General features: G+C 40.3%; 1 protein-coding gene across 2 annotated transcripts in view; it reads right to left on the bottom strand.

Moving 5' to 3' along the window:
* Positions 1 to 23,946, bottom strand: part of VAV3 (vav guanine nucleotide exchange factor 3) — a 194,753-nt gene that overhangs the window by 95,806 nt on the left and 75,001 nt on the right. Inside the window, exons 7-15 of one of the 2 annotated variants that reach the window (XM_063135512.1) lie at positions 22,653 to 22,721; positions 20,871 to 20,974; positions 18,493 to 18,592; positions 17,492 to 17,587; positions 15,034 to 15,102; positions 13,179 to 13,265; positions 11,422 to 11,507; positions 9,646 to 9,778; positions 8,778 to 8,887 (exon numbers count right to left, since the gene is read on the bottom strand). In XM_063135512.1, the coding sequence (XP_062991582.1) occupies positions 8,778 to 8,887; positions 9,646 to 9,778; positions 11,422 to 11,507; positions 13,179 to 13,265; positions 15,034 to 15,102; positions 17,492 to 17,587; positions 18,493 to 18,592; positions 20,871 to 20,974; positions 22,653 to 22,721 (854 nt within the window). Of the gene's footprint in view, positions 1 to 7,733; positions 7,891 to 8,777; positions 8,888 to 9,645; positions 9,779 to 11,421; positions 11,508 to 13,178; positions 13,266 to 15,033; positions 15,103 to 17,491; positions 17,588 to 18,492; positions 18,593 to 20,870; positions 20,975 to 22,652; positions 22,722 to 23,946 lie in introns of those variants that run through there. The other variant, XM_063135520.1, reaches the window with a different exon arrangement.

Genomic DNA, 23,946 nt, shown 5'->3' with positions numbered 1-23,946 from the left:
CCTGAAATCCACAATATAACACTCACTGGGTGAGAAAAAGCATTTTCCGCAATTAAAAATGATTGCTCCGTACCCCCTGCCACTTCTTTTAGAAATCACTTTTGCAAAAGTGACAGAACATCTCTTGAAAAAGCTAAACGGCACATCTGAATTTCACCATGATAAAAGCAAGCATAAATGTAGATCTGTCGTGGTGTTAAAAAACATGACGTGCTTCCTCATGCTGTTCAGAGAATTCAGCATACATCTCAGGCTTTTAAAGTACATTGATATTAACATTAACAGCTTTAATTTAATGCGTCAGTGTTCAATATATCAGAGATCAAATATTCCTTCAGAAGATGTTGCTATGCATATGTGTTTTTCACACGGTCTGAAGAAGAACTGTTTAACTTGAACTTAACCAGTAAGTCAAAAACAAGGAACATATGAAATGGAAGGAACATAAGAAATGGAGGTACAATACCCCTCTTCTGCTCACCTATCCACCTAGAATAAATCAGGGGGAAATGTACATCTATTCCAAGTGTTCTGCACAGGGCCAGACTTACTGTTAGGCAGAGTGAGGCAGTCCCCTCAGGCAGCAGAAACTGAGAGGTGGCAACAAGTTTCTGGAGGAGGCAGCTGTGGACCACACAGCCTGCCCTGTGACCCTTAAGCTAGCCTGCAACCTTCGGCTTTGCTGGGGAATGCTGTACCATTGCCAGTGTTGAAGAAAGATTAAACTGTCAGTTCAGTCGGGTTTGGAGCACAGACTATTAGGGGGTGCTATCTTGTCCGCCTCAGGCAACAAAATGTCTCGAGCCAGCCCTGGTTCTGCACCCACCCTGAGAAGCCTCCTTGGTTTCCTCTAGCGGGAGAGGGACTTGGCCCCCATAGTAATGTCACATGCTGCATGAAGCCAGGGACTCGACTTTGCTGGGAAGAGCATTTGCTCTTCCTAGCACTGGCTGAGCAGTTTCAGTACCATTCCCCATGGGTTGCCATACAAAACTTGGCTAGTTCTGAGAGAAGCAGCCACCTGAATTGCATTTCTCTGCATTGAGAGAGCCATGGAAATCTGTACCTCTCTCAGAATGGAAAAAAAGCAAAATATGTGGGAGCGTCATCTGGCCCGAGGAGAGCCTGTTGGGGTCAATGTTTCAAATCACACATCCCTGAATTTATTAGGTAGCCTTAAGAGGGCCATTCTTTTTCATCTGATTTGAAACAAGGGAGACTCAGAAAGTGGCAACAAGGGAGAGGGCCTTTTCAGGGGTGGCACCCTGATTGTGGAATGATCTCCTCACGGAGGCCTGCCTGATGCCAACACTCACCAGGTTAAGACAGTTCTCTACTCCCAGCATTTAATGGCATATGATGGGGCATTTATGCCAGCTGTTTGAGCAGGTCTAGTAATTTATTGAAATTACTTTTAACTGTTTAAATTGTTTTTAAATTTTGTATATTTAAATATTTATACCGTATTTTATCTTGTAAATTGTTGTGAATTGCCCAGAGAGCTCCAGCTATTGGGACATATAGAATTGTATTATTATTATTATTATTATTATTATTATTATTATTAGCAACAAACTTGCTCCAGCACAATTAACAAGGAATCTCAGACTCAGCCCTTAGCAAGTTTAAACTGGGTCAATGTCTGCATTATGGCAATATTTTCAAAGCAAATGGGAACAAAAACAGTCTGTGTTGAGAGCTGCTGTCATATGTGGAGTATACGAACTAACTTGTAACTAGTGTATCAAGAGAAAGTGCCATGCTACCAACCAAAGAAGTGAATGTAGACAGAAGAAAAAAGTGAAACCATCTGTGAAACTGTTAAAATCTGCTAAAAGGTGATTTGGAAGTGAAATTGTACAAGTTATTGCAATAGTATTTTCTTCCATGTATCTTAAAATATAGAGATGGAAGTGGCCTATAAGGCCATCAAGTCCAACTTCCTACCTGCTCAATGCAGGAATCCACCTTAAAGCATCCCTGACAGATGGCTGTCCAGCTGCATCTTGAAGTCCTCTAGTTTGGGAGAGCCCACGACCTCCCTAAGTAATTGGTTCCATTGTTGTGCTGCTCTAACAGTCAGGACGTTTTTCCTGATGTTCACCCAGATCGAGAAGAGATCCTGGTCCTCCTCTGTGTGACAACCTATCAAATACTTGAAGAATGCTACCATGTCTTCCCTCAGTCTTCTCTTCACAAGGCTAAACATGCCCAGCTCCTTTCAGACTCTCCGCATAGGGCTTTGTTTCCAGATCTGTGATTGCCCTCCTTTGAACCCCCTTCCAGCTTGTCTGCATCCTTCTTAAAATGTGTGCCCAGTACTGGATGCAGCACTCAAGATGTGGCCTAACCAGTGCTGAATAGAAGGGAGCCAGTGCTATATATGGATTTAGATTTACTTCTATTAATGCAGCCCAAAATAGCATTTGCTTATTTTGCAGCCACATCACACTGTTGGCTCATATTCAGCTTGTGATCTACCACAATTCCAAATCCTTCAAGAAAGCCTTTCCATGTGAATACATAAAACTGTTTAGGTTTATATTTAATGGCTTGGAAGAGAGTTTGAATAACCAGGTGGAAAATTCTTCTGATAGCAAAATTTTACACAGAGGATTAGAGAGTACTGTAAGAAAGCACAGAAAGACCCTAAAGAAATTAGTGAACCAGTCATCGTAATGACAGGTGAAATTCAATCTAAGCGAGCGCTTAAGATGTACAGTGGATTGAAAGAGAAAACTTCTGAGATAAACTTCATGCTGAGTTTACACTCTGATAAGTTCCAAGTCAAGCGTCCACAGGCTCTCAAGCACAGCTATCCGGATGTAATTGTGAATAGCTCAGTGAAACCATCTGTTCACTGCACAGGAAATTGAGAGAGTGAGAGAGAGAGAGTATAGATAGATAGATTGATAGACAGACACACAATTCAGAAAATATAGTGCCAGTAAATCAATATCAATATCCTACATCTTTCTTGCATGCTACCCACACTGTTTCTTACATTCTCTTAACAAAGATAAAAAGTAAGACCGTTTGAGAGAACTAAAACACTAACAACAGATGTTTCTAAAGTCCATAATGGACCTGGCTCAGAAGATGAATTTGTCCGGCTCCTAGAGCTCATCTCTATCACAAAATTGAGCTCTTTAATGTTAATCCTTTGCTCTTGACAAACTTGTTATTGTTTGCTGTTAACCGTACGACCAGACTACCTGATCAAACAGAAATCGATGATTTTTTTCTCTATTTGGTTCAGTTCTCATATCAACATGTTGTTCTTATTTCCATCCCCCATCCAGGTTTAAAGGTTTCTTTTCTTTTTTTCTTTTGGTGCATTTGTTGGGGAAGGGGCACACTAAATTGCCTAGTTGCTTTCCGCCAAAGTGCAAACATAGGATAGGTATAGGACAGGTAAATGCAAACTACAATCTGCAGAGTAACAAGGCAATATACCTGCATGCATCAGCATGTACACAACAACATTATATGGCAGTAGAGAACTCTGGGAAAACAGATAAGCTGTTTCAAAAGCTCACAGGAAAAAAACTGTGTCAAAACACATTGCTGAATCAAGCTAAACGGGTTTGTTCCTTCCAAAACTTAACACAGAGGACAGTAAGCCCAATCCTCACCCAGCGGGGATGGCTTGGGTGGGGGACAGCTTTTGCGGGGGCGAGGAGCCAGAAGGAAAACTCGCACGCATACAGCCTCGTGCAGGGGGTGGAGCCAAGGATATAAAGTCTCGCCCCATATGGCACTCAGCCTCATTCAGTTTCTGGGACTTAATGCACAACTGGGTAGTGGGTAGTGTTGAATACTCCCCATGAAGTGTTGAGGAGTAGTTGAATGGTGGTGTTGAATACTCTGTTGGGTTGTGTTTATACTCTTTCCTCACCCGAGAGGAAGGAATCAGCGGATTCAAGCTCACTCCCTCACACTGCTGTAAAGATAATGTCTTACGCCAAGAATGTTAATAGGAGTATAGCTTTACTTTTCAGCATTGGCAATAGAACAACATACAATTCTTTTCATTGCATATTCAGATTGCATAGTTCTTTTTCCTTTCTTCTAAGAACTTTTAAACAATCTTTCCTACCAGCAATTAGTCTCTGGGAGTTTCATTTTTCAGACCTTTTGCTTTGAAGCTTTCCTCCCGTGCCAGCCAAACGATGTGGTATCAGCAACCTTGTTTCCAACTCCTTCTGCAGCAATTTTCATTCACCGATTAGTTCCTTTCGTCAATTCTTTTCCTCCTTCCGACCCCTTCCTACCAACTGTTTAAGACACTCCCTTTTTAAACTGTTAGCAAACTGGCATCAATTAACTCAGCTATTTCTTGCCTGCATTACAGACATCTGCCTAATTTGCTGCTGCGTTTCTCTACTTCCAATCTTTAACTACACCCATTCTTTGAAAAATATACATTTGATTATTTACACAATTTCAAAATATCAACATACTCCCTGTGCAGTGCCTTTCCCCAATTGCTGTATCAAAGCCAAGGCTCTGTGGACAGACTAGAAAAGCAGCCCACCCATTTAAAATTGCATGTACACACAAACTCCACAGGATGCCAGCAGTGTGAGTGGCTATCTGGGGCTATCTTTCTGTTCCTCCCACAAATTACATTACCTGAAGCCACACAACAACATTTATTTCAAACAACCTAAGTCTAGATTCTTCTTTTTCATTTCAAATCAGAAACAAGCAAAACAGGATATTATCAGAAACGCCCCCTCAAATTAACTTTTGTAAACCGCCCAGAGAGCTTCGGCTACGGGGCGGTATATAAATGTAACAAATAAATAAAATAAATCAGATGAGGCAGAGATCTGTTCACCTGTTGAGAGGTGGATTGTATGAGAACAGGAACATATTTAACAATGCCATAAGGGACTATAAGGAAGAGCTGGATGGAAACATCTGTGGAATACGGTTGGTGGTTGGTTGGTTGGTGTTTCATTAGGATAAATAAATAATAATAATAATAATAATAATAATAATAATAGGAGAGTCATCCTCTTCGTACTTTAAATCTAGATTGGCTGCCATGTAACACATGAAATGACCTTAGGACACAATCCTATGCATGAATATTTAATTTGTTTTTAGCTGTGTATATTTACTGTTTTTATAGTGTATGCTTTTATCTGTACGCCGCCCTGAGATCTTATTGATATAGGGCGGGATATAAATGTTTTAAATAAATAAATAAATAAATAAATTTAAAAAGTCCTACAACACCCAATGTTTGCCAGCCAGCCATTCTGGCAAGGGCATGTTGCGAGTTGTAGGACTTTTTTTCCGTCTCAACATGCATAGGATTGCAACCTTAATGAATTATCTAACCAACTCAAACTGCTAAATCAGCTGTGGCCTAGATTGCTGTAGGTCTGTGCTGCTCTAGATTGCAGGCTGCCAATCATGAAGAAGAGTTTTTGGTCACGATGTGGTTTTTTGGTGCAGAGAAGACGCCATTAAGAATGCATTGGCCAAGACCACTAATCTAATTTGCAATTCTGAATATAAGCCAAAACAGAACCCACACAGAAGTCAAGCACATTAAGCTACTGAGCCACCAACTCCCTTGGTTGTATTCAGTTATGATAATCAACAACAACAAATCACCTTTACTAAAGGACGGTTATGAGCGGTGTTCCTTGTTGGCTGACATCCAACGCTTTTACAAGGCTATGCGGTTTTAATAGCTGACAGCATACGTGCAGGAAAGCAGACAACTGGAAAGCATTAAAACCTCTAATGTCTTCATCAAAACAGCAGCAGAAGCTAAGTAAATCACTCAGAGCATCAATTGTTGGTTCACTTAAAATGTATGCAATGTGCTCACTGGGTCATTTGAGCTGCATGATATATTAAAACTCCTAGTAGAAATGATCAAGTTCTCGCTATCTCTTTTTAGAACACACCTGATAAAGTGCTAACCGTTGGGGGGAAAACTGTTATGCAATCAGAAATGACATCTTATATCATATCACAAACAAAACAGGAAGGCAGTAATGCAGAGTAGTGGCTAAGAGCGCGAACTACATATCAGAAGCCCATAGTTTAAATCTTGCTTCTAGCATTAAGTTGCTGGATTGCTTCAGGCAAGCCACTCTGTCCATCTGGAACAGAGAGCTCCGGCTATTGGGCGGTATAGAAATGTAATAAATAAATAAATAAAATATGGAAATGCTAATAGAAACCTACACTGTATGGCTGCTATAAGGATTGCAATGCTATAATTATGTGAAATGCTCTGAACAAAAACACTGAATAACTAATTATAATTAAATTTAATTATAAGCACCGTACAATATAACAAACTTGCTTAGTTGATGCAAAGGGGCAGTATCCAAGTAGGATGCATCAAAGTCAAGAGCTCTATATGTGTATAAATAATGGAATTAAGAGAGATTGTGTAAAACCTGGGATGTCAGTGTAAGCCAGGTGAAGTGAAGAAGGGATGGTGGAATGTGGGAGAGAGAACCTGCATGTGATATGTGGAACCTGCATATGATAAGACTTGTAGGGTGTGTCTGAGTGATACTGCAAAATTTCAGGTTGCAAAGAAGGGTTGGAGAGAGCTGAATTAATGGTTGCATACAAGCCAAAGAAAGGGGCACATAGGCAGAGTCTATGCACCTCAAATTGTTAGGATAGAAGGATCGTTACGGGGAGGTGGGGGAAACACAAAACTATGGCCTAAATTAAAACCAAAAAATAAATATCCAGCTCTCAACTTGGAAAGTCTAGTCCAAGTTATTGCAGCTTTGGAGTCTTTAACACAGATTTCACCATCTTGGATTTGTGACTACATGCTAAGGACACCAAGCGTGTCCAATAGCAATACAAGGTGGGCAGCGTCCACTGCAAGGAGTGGGAAGCAAAGTCAGGAATTAAAGGGGCAAAGCACCTGAAGTCACAGGAATAGAAAAGGCCGATGAGACTAAGGGAAAAATAACCCAACATTGAGGCAGGGCAGGAGCAGGTCTTTGAGATCTAAGCAAAGCTTACTAGAGAGCCTCACTGAACACAGTGGGTCCTTGCTTCTGAATATGCATGCACAGAATTGCAATGTAAGGCATCTGTTTTCCAGCTTTAATATATAATCAAGCAGAGGACGTGTGCACATTTGTCATTTTTGTAGCCCTTTTTTACACCGAGGTAGTTGGTATCTGCTTCCACATAGGCTTCTATTGTCTTTGACAGATTTCTACTTTACTTCAAAAGAAATATGTATTTAAAATATTTTTATCCCACTTTTCAGTCAAAGGATCTCCCAAAACAGCTAATGAGAAAATAATAAAACAATCATAAAACAAGCAACAAAAACTAAAACACATATAAAACCAAAACTCCAAATCAAGTAGCGTGCAAGACAAATGCCTTCTGAAATATAGCCATATCTTCGCTAGTCACCAAGAGCAGAGCCACTGTGTCGTAGTGGTAAGAGTGTTGGATAAGGGCAGGGGAGACCCAGATACTAATCCCCACTCAGCCATAAAGCTCATTCTGTGACCTCGGGCCAGTCATCATCTCTGGACCCAACCTACCTCACAGGGGTGTTGTGAAGATACACTATAAACTTGAGCTTCTTGGTGGGAAGGCAGGATATAAATGTAACATACTAGCACACAAATAATAAAATGGGCTCAGATATACTGCTCATGATGGGCATTCCACAGTAAAGGCAGCATGATTGAACATGCCGTGGCTCTAGTGCCCACCTGCTGAACCTTTGATGGTGTGGGAACACAGAGCTCAGGGCACGTCACAGGCATGGCTAGGAGCTGGAGATTCTTCACGTATCCAAATCCCAAGATAATTAATTTCTGTGACTGAGAAATTGGCTTGTGGCTAGCAAGCAGTAAACACAGCAGTTACATCTTAGTATATTTGCCCCTCAGCAGAGAATCTCTACTGATGAGCACAGCTCCTATCAGTATTTATTTGAACACATTTTACTGTGTTTTATTATTTATTTTGTGTTTCATTGAGTTCATCAGAAATCAAAGAAATATTATTATTATTATTATTATTATTATTATTTATTTATTTATATAGCACCATCAATGTACATGGTGCTGTACAGATTACACAGTAAATAGCAAGACCCTGCCGCATAGGCTTACAATCTAGCATGAGAATTCTGTTGTTACGTGTTAATTACGTTTTGATTGGCAAAACGAAGATACAAAACAGTGTAGTTCCAGTAGGCATCACAATTGTTTTATATTTCTTTGAAAGGGTTCTGTAATACATAAACTCTTTGTGCCGTTGTGCTGTTGTGTTAAAAAGAGAGAGGAATCAAATCCTTGAAGTCAAATTTAATAAACCAGGCAACCTGATCCAAATACCACATAATAAATTAGTTAGAAGCCACTAGGAAAAAAGCCAACAACCCCATCTCCCTCAGTAATACATTTTAGTTTACCAAGGCAATGATAGCAAAATCAGGCACAATTATGTTAAATATTTATTGCTAAATCCATTAATATTTTCCCTAGATATTGGAGTACGAAGACACAATCTTCAGAGGAAAGTGAAGCATGAAAACATGGCTTAGAGCTCCCTCTGCCTTTCCTTGAAAGAATTTTAATTTTGCCCTGTAAATATCTGCTCCAAGGCTTCTTAAACATGCATTTTAGAAATGACTTAGCACATGCACGTAGCTACATTAATGAACAATATGAAATCTTTGCTGGATTATTAAACATTTAATTCCTGTCGGTCAGTCAGGAAAATTTTGTGTGTGATACAGAACTACTCACAGTGCCATTTCAAATTGCTCAAGCCACTTTTTCTTCAAATCTTTCGTTTTGCAGTAGAGTTCTAGCCCATTTTGTCCTTGTATGTGGATGAGGTAGAAGCCATAAGACCACTGTTTAAATGATAAGGTAATTCAAAAGTTATCTATTAAGAATTCACATACAGCAGAGTTGCAAAATGTTTAGGGGGACACATTGCTTAATTTCCAGTTCAACATGGAGGAGGAGGAGGAGGAGGAGGAGGAGGAGGAACTTACATAATGCTTTAGAGAGTTCAAAGAGCTTCATACACATTTTAGTGCCATTATAAATACTATGCAGAACAAGGCAGCAAAATTGGTGAGAATGGGTCATTTCTGAATCCTCTCCCACATAAAAATCCCTGCCAAAAATGATCCTGTCAAAATGAAGTAGCATATCAAGGCCAGTATCAAACGGGGCCCTTCTGCATGTGGCCAGCCCCTACTGCTTGCAGAACACAATGTAGCTCTTCTGAGGTCCAGGCCTGAAATGAGTGGAAATTTTTCATTTCTGGAAGGGGGAGATCTCCACCAACCTTCTCCCTTCCAAAAGCAAGCATTTCCACTCATTTGCGAGCTTGCCCCCCAGATGACGTACATTGCATTCCATGAGCGGTAGGGGTAACTGATGGACTAGAATCAGTGGGGCTGGCTACCCAGAGAAGGGCCCATTGGATACTGGCCCAGAGAGAAAAATATTTTTCCTGATGTGCTAGTTTACTACATAGGGGGCTTATACATAAATAAATATGGAGAAGAATGCTTGTAAACTTCTTAAATACAATAAAGATCTACAAATATCCATGCTCTCAAAATTCATCTTGTGGATGAACTGCCTCCTATACTTTTACCTTTTTGTTCTCTTTGTCTGTTGTGGGGTTATTGGTTATTTTGTACTCCTGAAGATCAATTATATCCTTCATTTCATAATTATCACCTCTCCGTTTGCATACAATTAAAGCCAAGTCAAACAGGAAGATGTGCCTGTGAAAAAAGAAAATATAACCATATTCAAGGACTTACAAGGCAAAATGCCATCTGAGACACCTTTGCACCGAGCATATCTGAATTAAATTTCCCAAAATGTTAAAATTTCAGATCAGATATTGAATTTGGAATGTTGCATCACCATTGAAATTTGGTTTGTGAACTGCAATTCCAGCACAATTCAATACATGTTTACTCAAATGTAAGTCCCACTGAGCTGAATGGGCACTTACTTTTGAGGACTTCAGCCTTAGATTTATAAGAAGTCACACCAGTGTCATCTGCCATCAGGTTTCAGGTCTAGTTTTGAGTCAGCAATTGTCTTTGTCACCCTGTGGGTTGACCTTTGCTGGGAGAGAGACAGGAGGAGTATAACCCTGTTGATGTTCCTGGATCACTCAGTAGCTTTCAATACTATAAACCATGGGATACTTCTAGACAGGCTCTCTGAGTCAGGTGCACTTGGCAGCGGTTCTATTCCTACATGAAGGACCTATTTTAGAAGATGGTGCTGGTGTTTTGGGGTCCTGGAGGGATCTATTCTTTCCCCCATAACAAGAATATAAAGCCAGCAGAAGCACTGCTGAGGACCCATCATAAGAACATAGGAGCCACGCTGGATCAGACTAAGAGTCTGTCTAGTCCAGCATTCTGTTCACACAGTGGCTGCCCAGCTGTCAACGGGACAGCCATAAGCAGGACATGAGTGGAATAGCACCTTCCTGCCCATGTTCCCCAGCAACAGGTTTACATAGGCATAACACCTCTGATCTTGCAGGTAGCACCAAGGCATCAGTTCTAATAGCCGTTGATAACCTTCTCCTCCAGGAATTTGTCCAATCCTCTTTTAAAGCCTTCAAAATTGGTGCCTATCACAACATCTTGCGCTAGGGAATTCCATGGTCTGACTATGCAGAAACCACTGGGAGAAGTTATCCAAGATGTCAGCAGTATGTCAGCTCTCACTCGCTCTCTTCCAGGAGGTACGGGTGAGATGATAGAAGCTCTGAAACGCCATCCAGCTAAAATGGTGGGTGGTTTGTCCATGTGGATGGATTGTATTCAACCTGTTCTGAAGAGGCTTGCACTACCCCTAAAGCATCAGATTCACAGTTTAGGGGTGCTTTTGGACCCAACATTAACATTAGAAGCTTGTGGTGGCACTCAGTGGTGGCTATGGAATAGCCTCCAAAGAAAAATTTGCCCAGTACTCTCTTTTTAGTATTTTCAGCACCAGGTAAAGACTTTTTTTATTATTCATTTAGGCCATTTAAAGAAATGTGGGTTTTAAATAAATCTTTTGTTTTCATTATTTCAGGGTTTCTATTCTGAGCCACTAATCGTCTCCATTGAAAGAAAAGTTTTATGCTCTATTTTTATTGTTTTATATATATATATATATATATATAATATTGCATTTGTTTCACTTTTTGTTTAATAGAGAATATCTGTTGATGGATGATTATATAAACTTAATACATAAAGTGTTGGCAGGTATGGATATGGTTAAATATGAAATACTGGCATTAAATATTGCAGTTCCATACTTACACCAATTTGTGACTACTCAAAGAATATTTATATCCAGCATAAATGGTATATCCTATTTTTTTATAAACACAAACTCAGGTTCATCTCACCTATCTTGCCTTGCCCGTTTGTCCACAGTTGTTATCCTTATTTCACCATCACCCTGTGGTCTTCCATACAGTAAAAGTGACTGGTTCTGAAAACATCAGAATTGCATACATTAATTAACTTTGGAGGAAGTTGTGGCATTCGACATCCTGAATTGGCTACAAGGCTGAAGCAGATGTCAACCCGAAATATAGTACTTCAAGCATGTTCACAGTGTTTCAAGCCCACCTTCACAAAGGAACTATCAGACAAGCATACAAGCCAATCAGATGAACACCTCTAAGTTCAGTACCTCACGTACTACTGCTGCCACTACCGCCTCCTGTTCAATACGGCTTCACACCTCTCCACCAGTGAAAAGTAAACAAAGAAATCAGGTGCTTAAGCTTTCATAACAGAAAGAGGAGTGGTGGAGAACATGGTAGAGCATGCTAAGAGAATCAAGACTGACAGTGTGTTACCCCGCCAGGCCATTCTGTTGTGGAAGTGGCTCAGAATGCAACTGAAGAACCTGCTGTGAGCCATTTTTTGATACTACATCTGTCTCCAACCTACATGAGACTTTATGAAGACCACTCCATCAGGAGTTAAGAATTGTGGTCTCAGTCTCCCAGGAGTCTTAATTACAGAATGTGCTCTTTGTGAACTATCATATGAAATAAATTTTAGCCCATAAAAGCTACTTCAAAGATTTATATAGAGCTGTATAGTAATCATTTTAAAAAAAAATTAAAAGCAATCCAGCTGTCAGGATCAGCCAAGATTTGAACAGGGAATTTCCTGGTCTGGTGAGAATTTTAGGTGAACGTGTAGTTGAACCAAATAATGTGTCTGATACGTAGTTTGCTGTACTATTTCCAGCATAGGCTAGTAGAAATTGCTGTGTATATATACTTAAACAAAATAATCCTCTGGAAGGCTTCACAATTCACACCTTGTAAGAATTTCCATACGATAATGTCTGTAGACAAAGTTCAATTCCCAAATAAAAACCATTTGCTGCCAATTTCAAAAAATTCAAATCTTGATTATATAAGCAACAAACCTCTGGTTAAAAGTTTGGATTGATAAAGGTATTGTGTTCCATGTCTGTTTATTTTTGCAAATATATTTTAAACTGTATTAATTTCATTAAATGCAGCTCCTGAGGAAGGATTACAACTAATCCAAAATGTCGAGCATTTTGCATACGGATAAGAATTATTAAAGATTTTAACCATTTTCAACACCACCAAAGCTAGTCTCTCAAACATTTTAGGTTTGCAGAGTAGTAGAAGTAAAAAGTAAAATTGCTTATTTCTACTATTCTCACCATAGTTTTCCACCACTCTACAGATGTGTAAGCAGTTCACTGGTGCTTCTTGAAATAAATATTTCCAAGTTAAGCCAGGACAACAATCCAACTCTTGCCTTGCCTGTGCAGTTGTCTAACCTTGATCTAGGTTTTTCTGTCCATCAGACATGCTGTTCTTCTACTAACTTTCCTGCCATCCTCCCTCTTCCCTTCTCAGTCTTCCAATTTCCCTATTTACCTCCCTGGTGCTTCCCTGAACCTACATTCCAGCTGTCTTTGCAACATCTTGGCTCTGCGTATGCTACACTGCTCACAGGCCCAGTGCTAACACCAAGCCTGCAGTAAGCAGACCTTAGTTTTGCCCAAACACTTACTTTTAAGAAGGGAGAGGAAGCAAGATGGTCAAGAAAAAGCACAGATAACCAATATACGAAGGTCAAAAAGTAGTAGAGGACAATGACATACCAAATTCTCGATTGACGACTGAAATTGTTTAATTTCACGGAGAGTTTCATTATCTCGTTTCACTTCATTTACATATTGTGCCAAGTCCTAAACCACAGAAAAGAGAAGGAAAATTAAGGGGCAACTACCATGGGCTACATTGTTTACATTTGGTTAGGAAAACTGACAACTGGGAGCCATTTCCCATGCTACAGTAGAAGCGGTTACATGTTAAAATACTAACATATACTGACTGTAGAAACATAATCTATGAGACAGCAGTACATCTCGCCCTACATCTACACTAAAGAAACATGCATCCGGACAATTGTGCTTCCTTGACTAACATTCCTGTGGTGGAGCAATGCACACACATTGTAAAGAAGAACAGAGAACATGCTAAACCTTTAATGTTGACCTGTTTCTATCATAAGTGTGTGAAGCATCCAGCAGGAGCCTCACTGTATGCTTAAAATGGTTAAAAACTAATCTCTTTAGAAAACTGGCCACCAAACATGAAAGCTTTTCGAAAAAGTACATAGTTCCCTATAGCAACACAAACAAAGTAGAATATAAAATCTTTCTGGAAGTTCTGTTTCTTTCAAACAACCTTCAAAAAAAGGAACCATCAAGACCCCTGATCTCCTGCTCCTCGTAAGAAAACTGTATCCTGATTGTTGGGTAGAAGCATCGCAAACACACATGGTTTAAAAATATTGTTGTCTGATCTGCACAAAAAGTAAGTGGGGGCATAATGCACAGACTAGTCCTATTCTCACCTTCCTGTCACCCATGTAGTAAATGCATGGAGGGCAATGGATCCCGAGTGATGGCTCCAGCTCTGGTGTCTATACACATCATTGGGAACTTTGGTGCAATCAGGATCCCTGGTTATGTGTAGGGTGACCATATGAAAAGGAGGACAGGGCTCCTGTATCTTTAACAGTTGCATAGGAAAGGACATTTCAGCAGGCGTTATTTGTATATATGGGGAACCTGGTGAAATTCTCTCTTCTTCACAACACTTAAAGCTGCAGGAGCTATACAAGAGAGACCAGATTTAAAAGAAGGCAGGGCACCTGCAGCTTTAACTGTTGTGATGAAGAGGGAATTCCACCAGGTTCCCCATATATACAAATAACACCTGCTGAAATGTCCTTTCCTATGCAACTGTTAAAGATACAGGAGCCCTGTCCTCCTTTTCATATGGTCATCCTAGTTATGTGTGAACACATGCAGAGCTCATTCTCACCTTCCACTGAACATGCAGAGGTCAAGGCAAGGCCAGCTGATCTATGTAGGCTGTGGATGAAGCCAGCAGATGCAATCCTGCTCCTCCTCCATGCATACACTCAACATGTGCTATAAAACTGAGAAGAAGGCTAGAGATGCAGGATTAGAGCTGACATTGCGCTAGAGGGAGTCTGCTAGCACAATGGGACTTTCTCCCTCTCTCCTTCCCATTGTAATCTTCCACGTTGCCTGAAAACCTGCTCCAGAGGGTTTCCCTGCCTTCCAGAGGGCACAAAAGAGGCTGCGGGTGGAGAGGATGAATCACCCCCTTTCCTGTTCCACTGATGGAACTGCATCCTTCAGGGGGAAAAAATTGTATTGTCTTTTCAGTTCAAAAGACACTGATGAAAATATTTTGATAAATATTAAATGATAAAACAATGGTTTTCTCCTGAATTGTAAAAATGACATATTTATGCTTATATGCCTTTGCATATAAGTGAATGCATTGCCAGTGCCCAGCACAATGGAAAATAAAGGGACACGCTTCGAACATCTTTAGCTTATAAATTCTTTCTAGAAAAGGCCCTTACAATTTTACACTAGAGAGGGTTTACTCAACCAATTTATTAGTCTCACTTACCTTCATTGCATCGAGTGCCAGTTTTAGATTTGCCTTCTCAGTTCTATCACTAGTGTGTTTTACCAGTTCCTGTATAGCAGAATACACAGTTATTTCTTATGACAGCTATCTGACAATCTAGACAGCATATACTTTTTTGACTCAAATGAAGAATTACAAAGTATATCACTATTTAAAAACAGGACCATTTTGCCTTAGGAAGAAAACGATGGGCTAAACCCATTATCTGCAGAAACCTGGAATATGGTGGGTGTACTATATCCAATACGGTTATCAATACATGGGCTACATTTCCACTATTCAAGAACGTATCAACAATGTATCAAGAAAATACATTTCCAGCACTCTCTCCCCACGTGGAAACTGGCCCAGTAATAGCTATCTCTAAAACTGCTCAAAATTGCATTTAATCAAAAGACAGCATCTTAAAACAAAAGTTTTATATAGTATAAGACTGATTTAGAATTCTCCCCACCAAATTTTATTGAAAATCACAATACTGACATCGGCAACCATAGTTGGTTCAAATGCATTTCAGGGCATGATATACAGAATGGAACAGAGCACTGCAGAGGCAAAATACAGCTTCTTGCACAGGTAGAAACTCTTTTTAAAATGACATTTTATAAGCATCAGCAATGCTGACAGTCTAATGGAGTAATATAGTTCTTTGCAACTGAACTAATGAGTCTCCCAGCACAGCTATCAAATGATATTTATAAGATTCTCTAGCCTCATTATAGGACTAACTGCACAGAAGCCATGCGCTCTGTGGGTTATAATGGGAAGCATTCAAAATAAATATAGCATTTTTATAATCCAGCACGGAAAGGAAATAGCCTAGAAAGTGGTCGCTTCTTGTCCAGCATCGACTATGTATAGCATTAAAAGCATCATCTAGACTCGGCTTGGTATTAATATATGAATGTATCAGCCTTATCAGAGACATGAAGAAGCCCAAGCCAGGGAGTTCATGCCAGCAGCTCCTGAAGACCATCAATGGCCTGAGGGGCCTGTTGGGCAGCTCCTCCCCCGCCTTCCCCAGGGACTACTGAGGAAAGGCAGAAGAGAAGCCCAGGCCGAGAAGCTTGAGCCTTCAGCGCCTGAAGAAACCATCTGGTGTTGGTCTGGGTTTTGTGGGACAACATTTGTTTGTTTGTTTCAGTATTTAAACCATCTTGGGTGCCTTAGCAGAAAGGGGGTATAGAAATGTATTAAGTCCTTTTCCAGCTTCATTGGCTGCCAGTCCAGGTCCGGGCCCAATTCAAATGTTAGGGCTTTAACATTTAAAGCCCTAAACAGCTTGGGGCCAGGCTATCTGAAGGAACGCCTCCTCCCATATGTACCTACCCGGACCCTAATGTCATCCTCAGGGGTCCTTCTCTGCGAGCCCCTGCCAAAGGAAGTGAGGCAAGTGGCTACCAGGAGGAGGGCCTTCTCTGCTGTGGCACCCCGGCTGTGGAATGAGCTCCGTAAGGAGGTTCGCTTGGCACCTACATTATATGCCTTTAGACGCCAGGTGAAGACCTTTTTATTCTCCCAGCATTTTAACAGTCTATAAATAAATTTTAACTCTGTGTTTTAAATTTGTAATCTTGCATTGCTGCTGTTTTTATCTGGTTGAGCTTTTATATTGTATTTTATAGTATGGTTTTATACTGTTGTTTTATACTTTGAATGTTTTAAATATTTGTGAACCACCCAGAGAGCTCCGGCTATTGGGCGGTATAGAAATGCAATAAATAAATAAATAAATATGATTTTTTTTAAAAAAAAAAAGCACTCAGGTATTGTGTGGGAATCATTCCAGATGGCCACCTTTTCCAGTGGTGGGTAATGCAGCTTATTCTTAAGTGTTGACTGATAATCAAAAGTGAGACTTTCCCATCCCCTCTGAGCTCGTCTAGACATTACACTCATCAAGGGAATCAAGGTCCCTGGGGCAAGCTTTCCGCCTCATGCCAGGTGCGGCATACAACTCTGTATGAGTAAGAGCCATCAGGAGTCAGGGCCAGGACGCCAGGAGATTTTCTGCCCTGCTGATGAATGCCATTGGCACGGAGCGTGGGTGGGAAAATTCATACTGCATTGGCACTGACTTGTTCAGTGTGTCGTACTAAATGATACTATGTCTAGAATATCTCATGTAACAGAAGTGAGAAACAGACAAGTAGATGGCATATAGGAGGAGGAGGAGGAGGCATGCATGCAACCAGATTAGTTGAGTGTACAGCCTCTGAAGCAAAAAAGGGAGGGGATAAAACAGAGAAAGCAGTTTAAAATTGGCAGGGCAGTCTAAATGCTATCGTTGAAGGACTTGCAATGCAAGGCTCTATGACTCTAACAAAACAGCAATGCTCACAGCAAAACAGTTCTGCTTGCCAGACAAGAATCACCATACCCCAAAAAACAGCACAGCGCATCCGCTCTCTAGTTATAAACTCTAAAAGTGAAGCACCTGAAGCAAAAGATGGTATTTCAAGACGCGCTGCATCGGAACCACAAGAAGATCCCGCAGAGTAAACTTCCCATTATTGGCTCTTTTGGAACATTCCTATTTAAACAGGAACAAGAACGGCCTCAATATGATTTGGGTATTTTATATATACACACACACACATACATACGTACATACATATATATCTTTAATTTTCAAAAGCACTTGTGTAAGTTACCCAAGCTACTAGTACACTCAGTCTGTCTACGCCAATGGGGTGGGCAGCTTGTGGCCCCCACAACTCCAATGAAGCCCCCAGTGCCCCCGCCACCCTATTTCTCCCTTTTATTAAAAAAAGAAGGAAGTCATGATTGGCTGCCAAAATTCAATAGCACAATAGACTTAAAATGGACAAACGTAGCTCATTTTCTCCCCCTTTTTACCCCTTTTCTTTTGCAGTGTGGGGGCACCAGCATGGGGAGTGCAGCCTGCATTGGATCTGGGGGGGCAGGGGGGGGAATTGGCCCTCGGGGATCAAACTTTGGGGGATTGCCCAAAGTTGCTCACAAAATGATTACAGGTTATGCAGAATGAGGTGGGAATCCAATGGTAAAATTCTGATGTGCCAAAAATAGACTGTACATCTTCAGACTACAGGTGAAGAATCACTGGAGTGGGGGATGTTCTGCAACACTCCCTTGTATAAAAATCCCTCTGCTATGATAGTAAGCAGCGGGCTGAGATTTCTCCCTGACCTGATTTTTTTTTTCATGAAGGGACAGTGATAAGGGCGTTTTGTTTTGTTTTTACATGGAAGAACTTTAAATATGGCAATCTCTACCTCCACTCTTACCACCTCAGGATTCTCCCACCTAGTTCTAAATAATGTGTAGACTAGGCCTAACTATTAATCTAATTTGTAGAAATAAACCATTAAACACAGATTGGAACAGAGTTTCTATTATAAGGTTTGAGATTAAGGTAACTTTTTTAAAAACCAACAACAAAATTTGCACTGATACCTCCAGTTTCAACTTAACGTCTTCTTTTGTCTTGGAGATACTATCTAAAGATGATATGGCCGTTTCTACCTGACTGCAATACTGCCCATAAATAACCAATCTAGATTGAGACAAGAGGAAAGAGAGAAAGCAATTAGTCTCCTTGGTTATTTTAAATAGTTTTCAAACAACTTTATTATCATGCCCCAAAACTTTCAGCTTCCACAAGGCCTGGCCTTTTTCTTGGACATGTGGGGAAACTGTCCTGTTCCCAAGCCCTGGAAGTCCAGGCCTGTGCCGCTCCCAGCTGCATTGCATCACCCTTGTACTACCCCCTTAAAGATATGCAGGTCAGTCTTTTCAGGTATTGATTGCAATCAAAATTATATCTAAAAATCCCCCATCTGCTTGAAAGCACATGTTGTAATTTAATACCAACTTAATTGGGCTGAAAATACAGTTGCAAAATATCTTTTAAACCAGAAGAGATAGTCTTAATATTTCTTGTGTTTCTGGACAGACTTCAAAAGAGGTGGTGAATAATACACTGCCGTATATGATTAGCACTAGATTGGTTATACTGTGTGTGTGTTTTCTTTACTGCAACAGCTGGCCTACCATGCTCAGGTGCCAGCCACGTTCACACTATGGGCCCGTTCAGAAGACACCTTAAACCATGGCTTTAACCATGGTGGTTAAGCCAGAAACAATAGAAAGAGAGGTAGACTCTAGCGTTGAAGAGTAGAAAAGTTTTTAATCTCTTTACACGAATGTCTGTACTGTTTAAAAATTGTAAAAAACTGTTTTTTACTTTTACAGTTTTTTACAAAAATATTTTTAAACAGTACAGACATTCGTGTAAAGAGATTAAAAACTTTTCTACTCTTCAACACTAGAGTCTACCTGTCTTTCTATTGGGGTTAAGCCAGAAAGCCAGGCTGTGTTCAGAAGACACCTTAAACCATGGATTTTTGCTTTATTCACCATGGTTAAAGCTGTAGTTTAATGTGTCTTCTGAACACAGGTTGGCTTTCTGGCTTAACCACCGTGGTTATAGCCATGGTTTAAGGTGTCTTGTGAAAGGGGCCTATATTAGCATTTAAGTAACATGTCCATTCAAAAACTAACCAACACCAACAGCCATGAAGATCAGACAGGGTTTCTTAGACAGATTTTCCTAACGTAGAGGAAAGAGAGCACAATAATTTAAAACTATCTTGCGCAACAGCTTATTATTTCTCACTAACATTTTTCTAACATTAAGCACAAAAATAATTTCCCTAAATTTTGCAACCTTTAGTTTTCAGTCTCACTATAGGTGTAGATCCAGTTGGAAAGGAACATAAATGAGAACTGCACTCTACACAGCCCTCCTGAAACTATAGCTCTTCAGGATGCATGTGAGAGGAAACTACATAATTGAATGTCAGAGGGAACTACTTAATGGCAGATTCATGACGGCATCAAAAACTCCCTGCCTATAGAAAACTGAAATGGCTATCCCAACCTTTGCCCAAACATGTTCACTGTCTGTGCATGCAGGTTTGGGGGCAGCCTTTGAAAGAAGCATTGTTATCCCCACTTGCATTCTGACATGGCACAATCCTAAAAGGTCTGTGTTTCAAGCCATTTCTGAACACCCAGATTATCTCTGAAAGATCAACTCAGAAAACAAGAGTAAAAGATTCTTGAAAGTCAGAATGCCAAATTCTCCCATATGGTTTTCCTTCTTTGGAATTCATATGAAGAAGTGAAATGGATAGCGAAAAGGTTTACTAGACTGCCCCCCGCCACCTACTTTCCCAATGCTTCTAGGAACTTAGTATGATGTGAAGCTACTGAACATTAATGTGGAAATCTAGATACCTTGGAACAAAGAGCTCTGAGAAGGTTACTGGCACGGCAGGGGTGGCAGGGGAGAGAACCTGACTGGGACTAATAGTGGTTTTATCAGTCACTAATCCTTGGTTACGAAAGGTCAGAAGAAGAGATTGACAAAGCTAGATTGACAATATAAGTCATATTTGGGAGGGGTGTGGCCTATTTGTCAATGTGAGGCTTACTGTACCTTGGCATAACACACAGTGATCTGGTTTATGAAAAATAGGACTGACAGCTGTTAAAACAGTCACAAAATAGGTCATGGTGTAAGGGGACGGAGGCAGCACATTCTACAGAATTACTTTCTACAAAATTCAATTTAGCTTTCAACACAAAGCACTTTGCCAGCTATATGTGAATGCTACTCATGCTATTCTCAGCTCATAAGAAAAATTCAATAGTGTTTCTCTAAAAGCATACTACATAAAATAGAGTACTTACAACAGATAAAGGAATATTAACAGCTCATGTTCAAGTTATTGGCAGTGAGCATTTTTAAAACAAAAATGTGTTATTACCTTTCCTTGTAGCTAATAAAAATTTGATACAGGTTCTGGTCACTTTTGTTTACAATGGACTCATGGATATCCTGGGTTAAACTTCTGTGAATTTTCACCAAATCCTGAAACAAAAAATGCAGCATTTCTAGGACTTACTCCAAAGTAAGCATGTAAAGGACTGAAACCTTAGTCATGCAATAAAATTATTCGCCAACTGATTTACAACAGAAACCATTACTAGGCCAAAGAAACTGCCAGAAATGAGGGCTTATATTGTATTTTACCTTTTGATCTTATAATTCGAAAGGTATAATGCATTTTATAGTACTTTTTATTGCATTATAGCTTTTGATCTTAAAGCCGGCACGATCATGTTTCCCTGAGTATAGGTAATCTTTTGGGTAAACGACCATTTTTTTCAAAATGTATCTTCCCCTATTAAAATATATGTAGTGAATTATTTTAAGCCAAGCAAATGTGTTAGGCCTTGTGCTTACATTATGTACCTGGGGTTAAGGGTACACACCATGGGGACTTCTCTCCATACACCCCACTCCATTACATTAATTTCCAGGTCCACCGCTACATGTGAATATTGTTCATTCCAATTAAAATGAAGATGTAAAACATGTAAACTCCATTTGTGATTAATGCCAGGTTGTTAAACAGGATTTAGGAGTGTCCCTGAGGTCACAATGAAAGATTCAGGTATGGGGTTCAAGTGAATTTGCATGTGCCACAAGAGAAAGGCAGAGGAATAATCTGATAATCCAGCCCAGCATGGTCCCCTAAGAGCCAGGTAGCATCACACCTGCTCCAGGCCTTAGAGATAAAATGATTAATAATATTTCATTTTGCACATTACATTGGATAGCTTAATAGCATCATTCTGGCAAGCTAACTGCAATCTTAATGTGTTCCTCAAGAAACAGAAGGTGCTGAGACAAGCAGAGTGGGAAAGCAATAAACATTGCTACTTGCAATGTGTATATTACACATTTTTTTCAGGTGTCGTAAACATACAGTTACATGATCGCAAACCTATGTGGGGTTGAAATAAAACAACAGTAGGTATGTGCAGGACAGCTATGGGCAGCATCCCCTAGACTTCAAGAATTTATCGTCAAGGGTGCTTCCCAATGAGGCTTTTATTGTGCAATTGCCCTGCCTATTTCATGGAATTTTACCGGGGGGGGGGGGGGTCCAAAATTTTGCAGAGGTGTATGTCAATTTGTAGCTCTCCATATTTTTCCCATGGGTCCTTCCATCTTTTCTTTCACCAGGAAAAAAACACTAATGAGGATAAGACGGAACAGGTGCACAATACTTTTTGATTGTTGGTGGTAAGAGCCATCAGTCTGAAAGCATCTCAAGTGCTCTCACGGCCAGAAACATCCTTCAGAAGATACCACCGGTACCACTTCACACCAGGTCTCTAATCACAGCTATATCTTTCAGGTGCACTGAAGAGTTGCCCTGAATGGTCTTGGCTCTAATTGTGCACCCCAGCTGCTACCATTTCTTCAAATATATTCACAGACTTGCATGCATAGCTCCTAAAACCACATCTCCTTTCATCCTAACTGTATTTTCAAGCACCATTTTGTGGACTACAACCCAGCAGTGGCCCCATTCAGACAACACACTAAACCATGCTGCTTAACCACAAAATAATTAACGGAATCCATAATGCATTCCATTAACCATTTTGTGGTTAAGCAGCATGGTTTAGCGTGTTGTCTGAACAGGGCCAGTATGTGACAAAACAAGTACCCACGGTCTTTCAATTCATTTACATACGGGAATGTTGATGAATACTGTCTCAAACTCGGATGTTGTCAGAAACCTTTTGAGTGGCACCATAAAAAACTGTAAGGGAAAAAGAAACACAAATCATATTAACATACTTGCCACACATATCTAAAGACATTTTGGGGATATGTAGCTTCATTTAGAGAGGCAAAGAGTAGCAAATTCCTGTGTTTTAGAAGTATACGCCTTAGGAAATCAGCGTTCTCAATCACATGGAGAGCCTCCACAGATACAAGGGGCTATCTTTGAGCTTCCTCTCCTCACATGTACGTTTTAACCCCTTTTTGAACACCTGAATAGGGCTTAGGTCACTGGCCAACTCACTGGAACTTTATACACTAATGAAGATTGATATAAATCAGCATTTTCCAAACGTCTGATAGCTGAGGAATACTCTCCTCTGAATTAAATTTGGAGGCACACTTAGGCCAGATCTACATCAAGTAGGATATAGCACTATGAAAGTGGTATGAAGGCAGTATATAAGAGGCAGGAGCCACACTACTGTTTTATAGCAGTACTGAAGCGCACTGACAACTGTTGGGGCCCAAGACACATACCATATACCACTTTCATACAGCTTTCATAGAGCTATATCCTGCTTGGTGTAGTTCTGGCCTCAATTCTTACAGACAAAAGCATTAGTTTTAGAGTACGTAACAGTAAGAATCACACACCTGAAGCAAAGCCCACCCTTTGAGTTTTTGCATAAGCCATTGATCTCTATGTGCCTTCTCATTTGAAAGAGACAAGTACAGAGCAGTGGCACGCACAGATGTAACAGGCTCCCTCCTCTAAGGACAAGTAATTTTGATATGTCTCTGCAACAAGAATGATTGAATGATACAAACCCAAGAGAGACAAGAAATTATAAAGATAACCAAAGATTGCCCTTCCACAAATGTTCAGGTGGCAATTTCGGGGAGAGCAGGTAAATTTGACCCATGAGTTGGGGCTGCTTATCTCTTTGCAGAACCACTGCTTCCTTTTCTTTTTAAAAAAACTGTTTTGTGCATCTCTGTCTTTCCACTACCACCCCTCCTTTGAATTTCAGGCTGAAAGTTTGCACTAGAGAACTTTTAAGTCAGCTCTACCATTGACTTTCAATGGAAGCCAATTAGAAATTGTCAAGGTCAGATCAGTAGATCCTGCATAGAGGCAGTGGAAGACCTCTGAGCAGGTGGGTACATTATATCACAAGGGACTTTAGTACTGATAGATAAACTAGGAGAGGAGAAAAGACAGCAGATAAAAATTGCACAAGCATGGGCCCTCCTCTCTT

The sequence above is a fragment of the Elgaria multicarinata genome, chromosome 1 (assembly GCF_023053635.1).
Source record: "Elgaria multicarinata webbii isolate HBS135686 ecotype San Diego chromosome 1, rElgMul1.1.pri, whole genome shotgun sequence".
Taxonomy (NCBI): Eukaryota; Metazoa; Chordata; class Lepidosauria; order Squamata; family Anguidae; genus Elgaria; species Elgaria multicarinata.
Note: the sequence above shows the minus strand (reverse complement) of the source record. Positions and strands in the feature narration are given on the sequence as shown.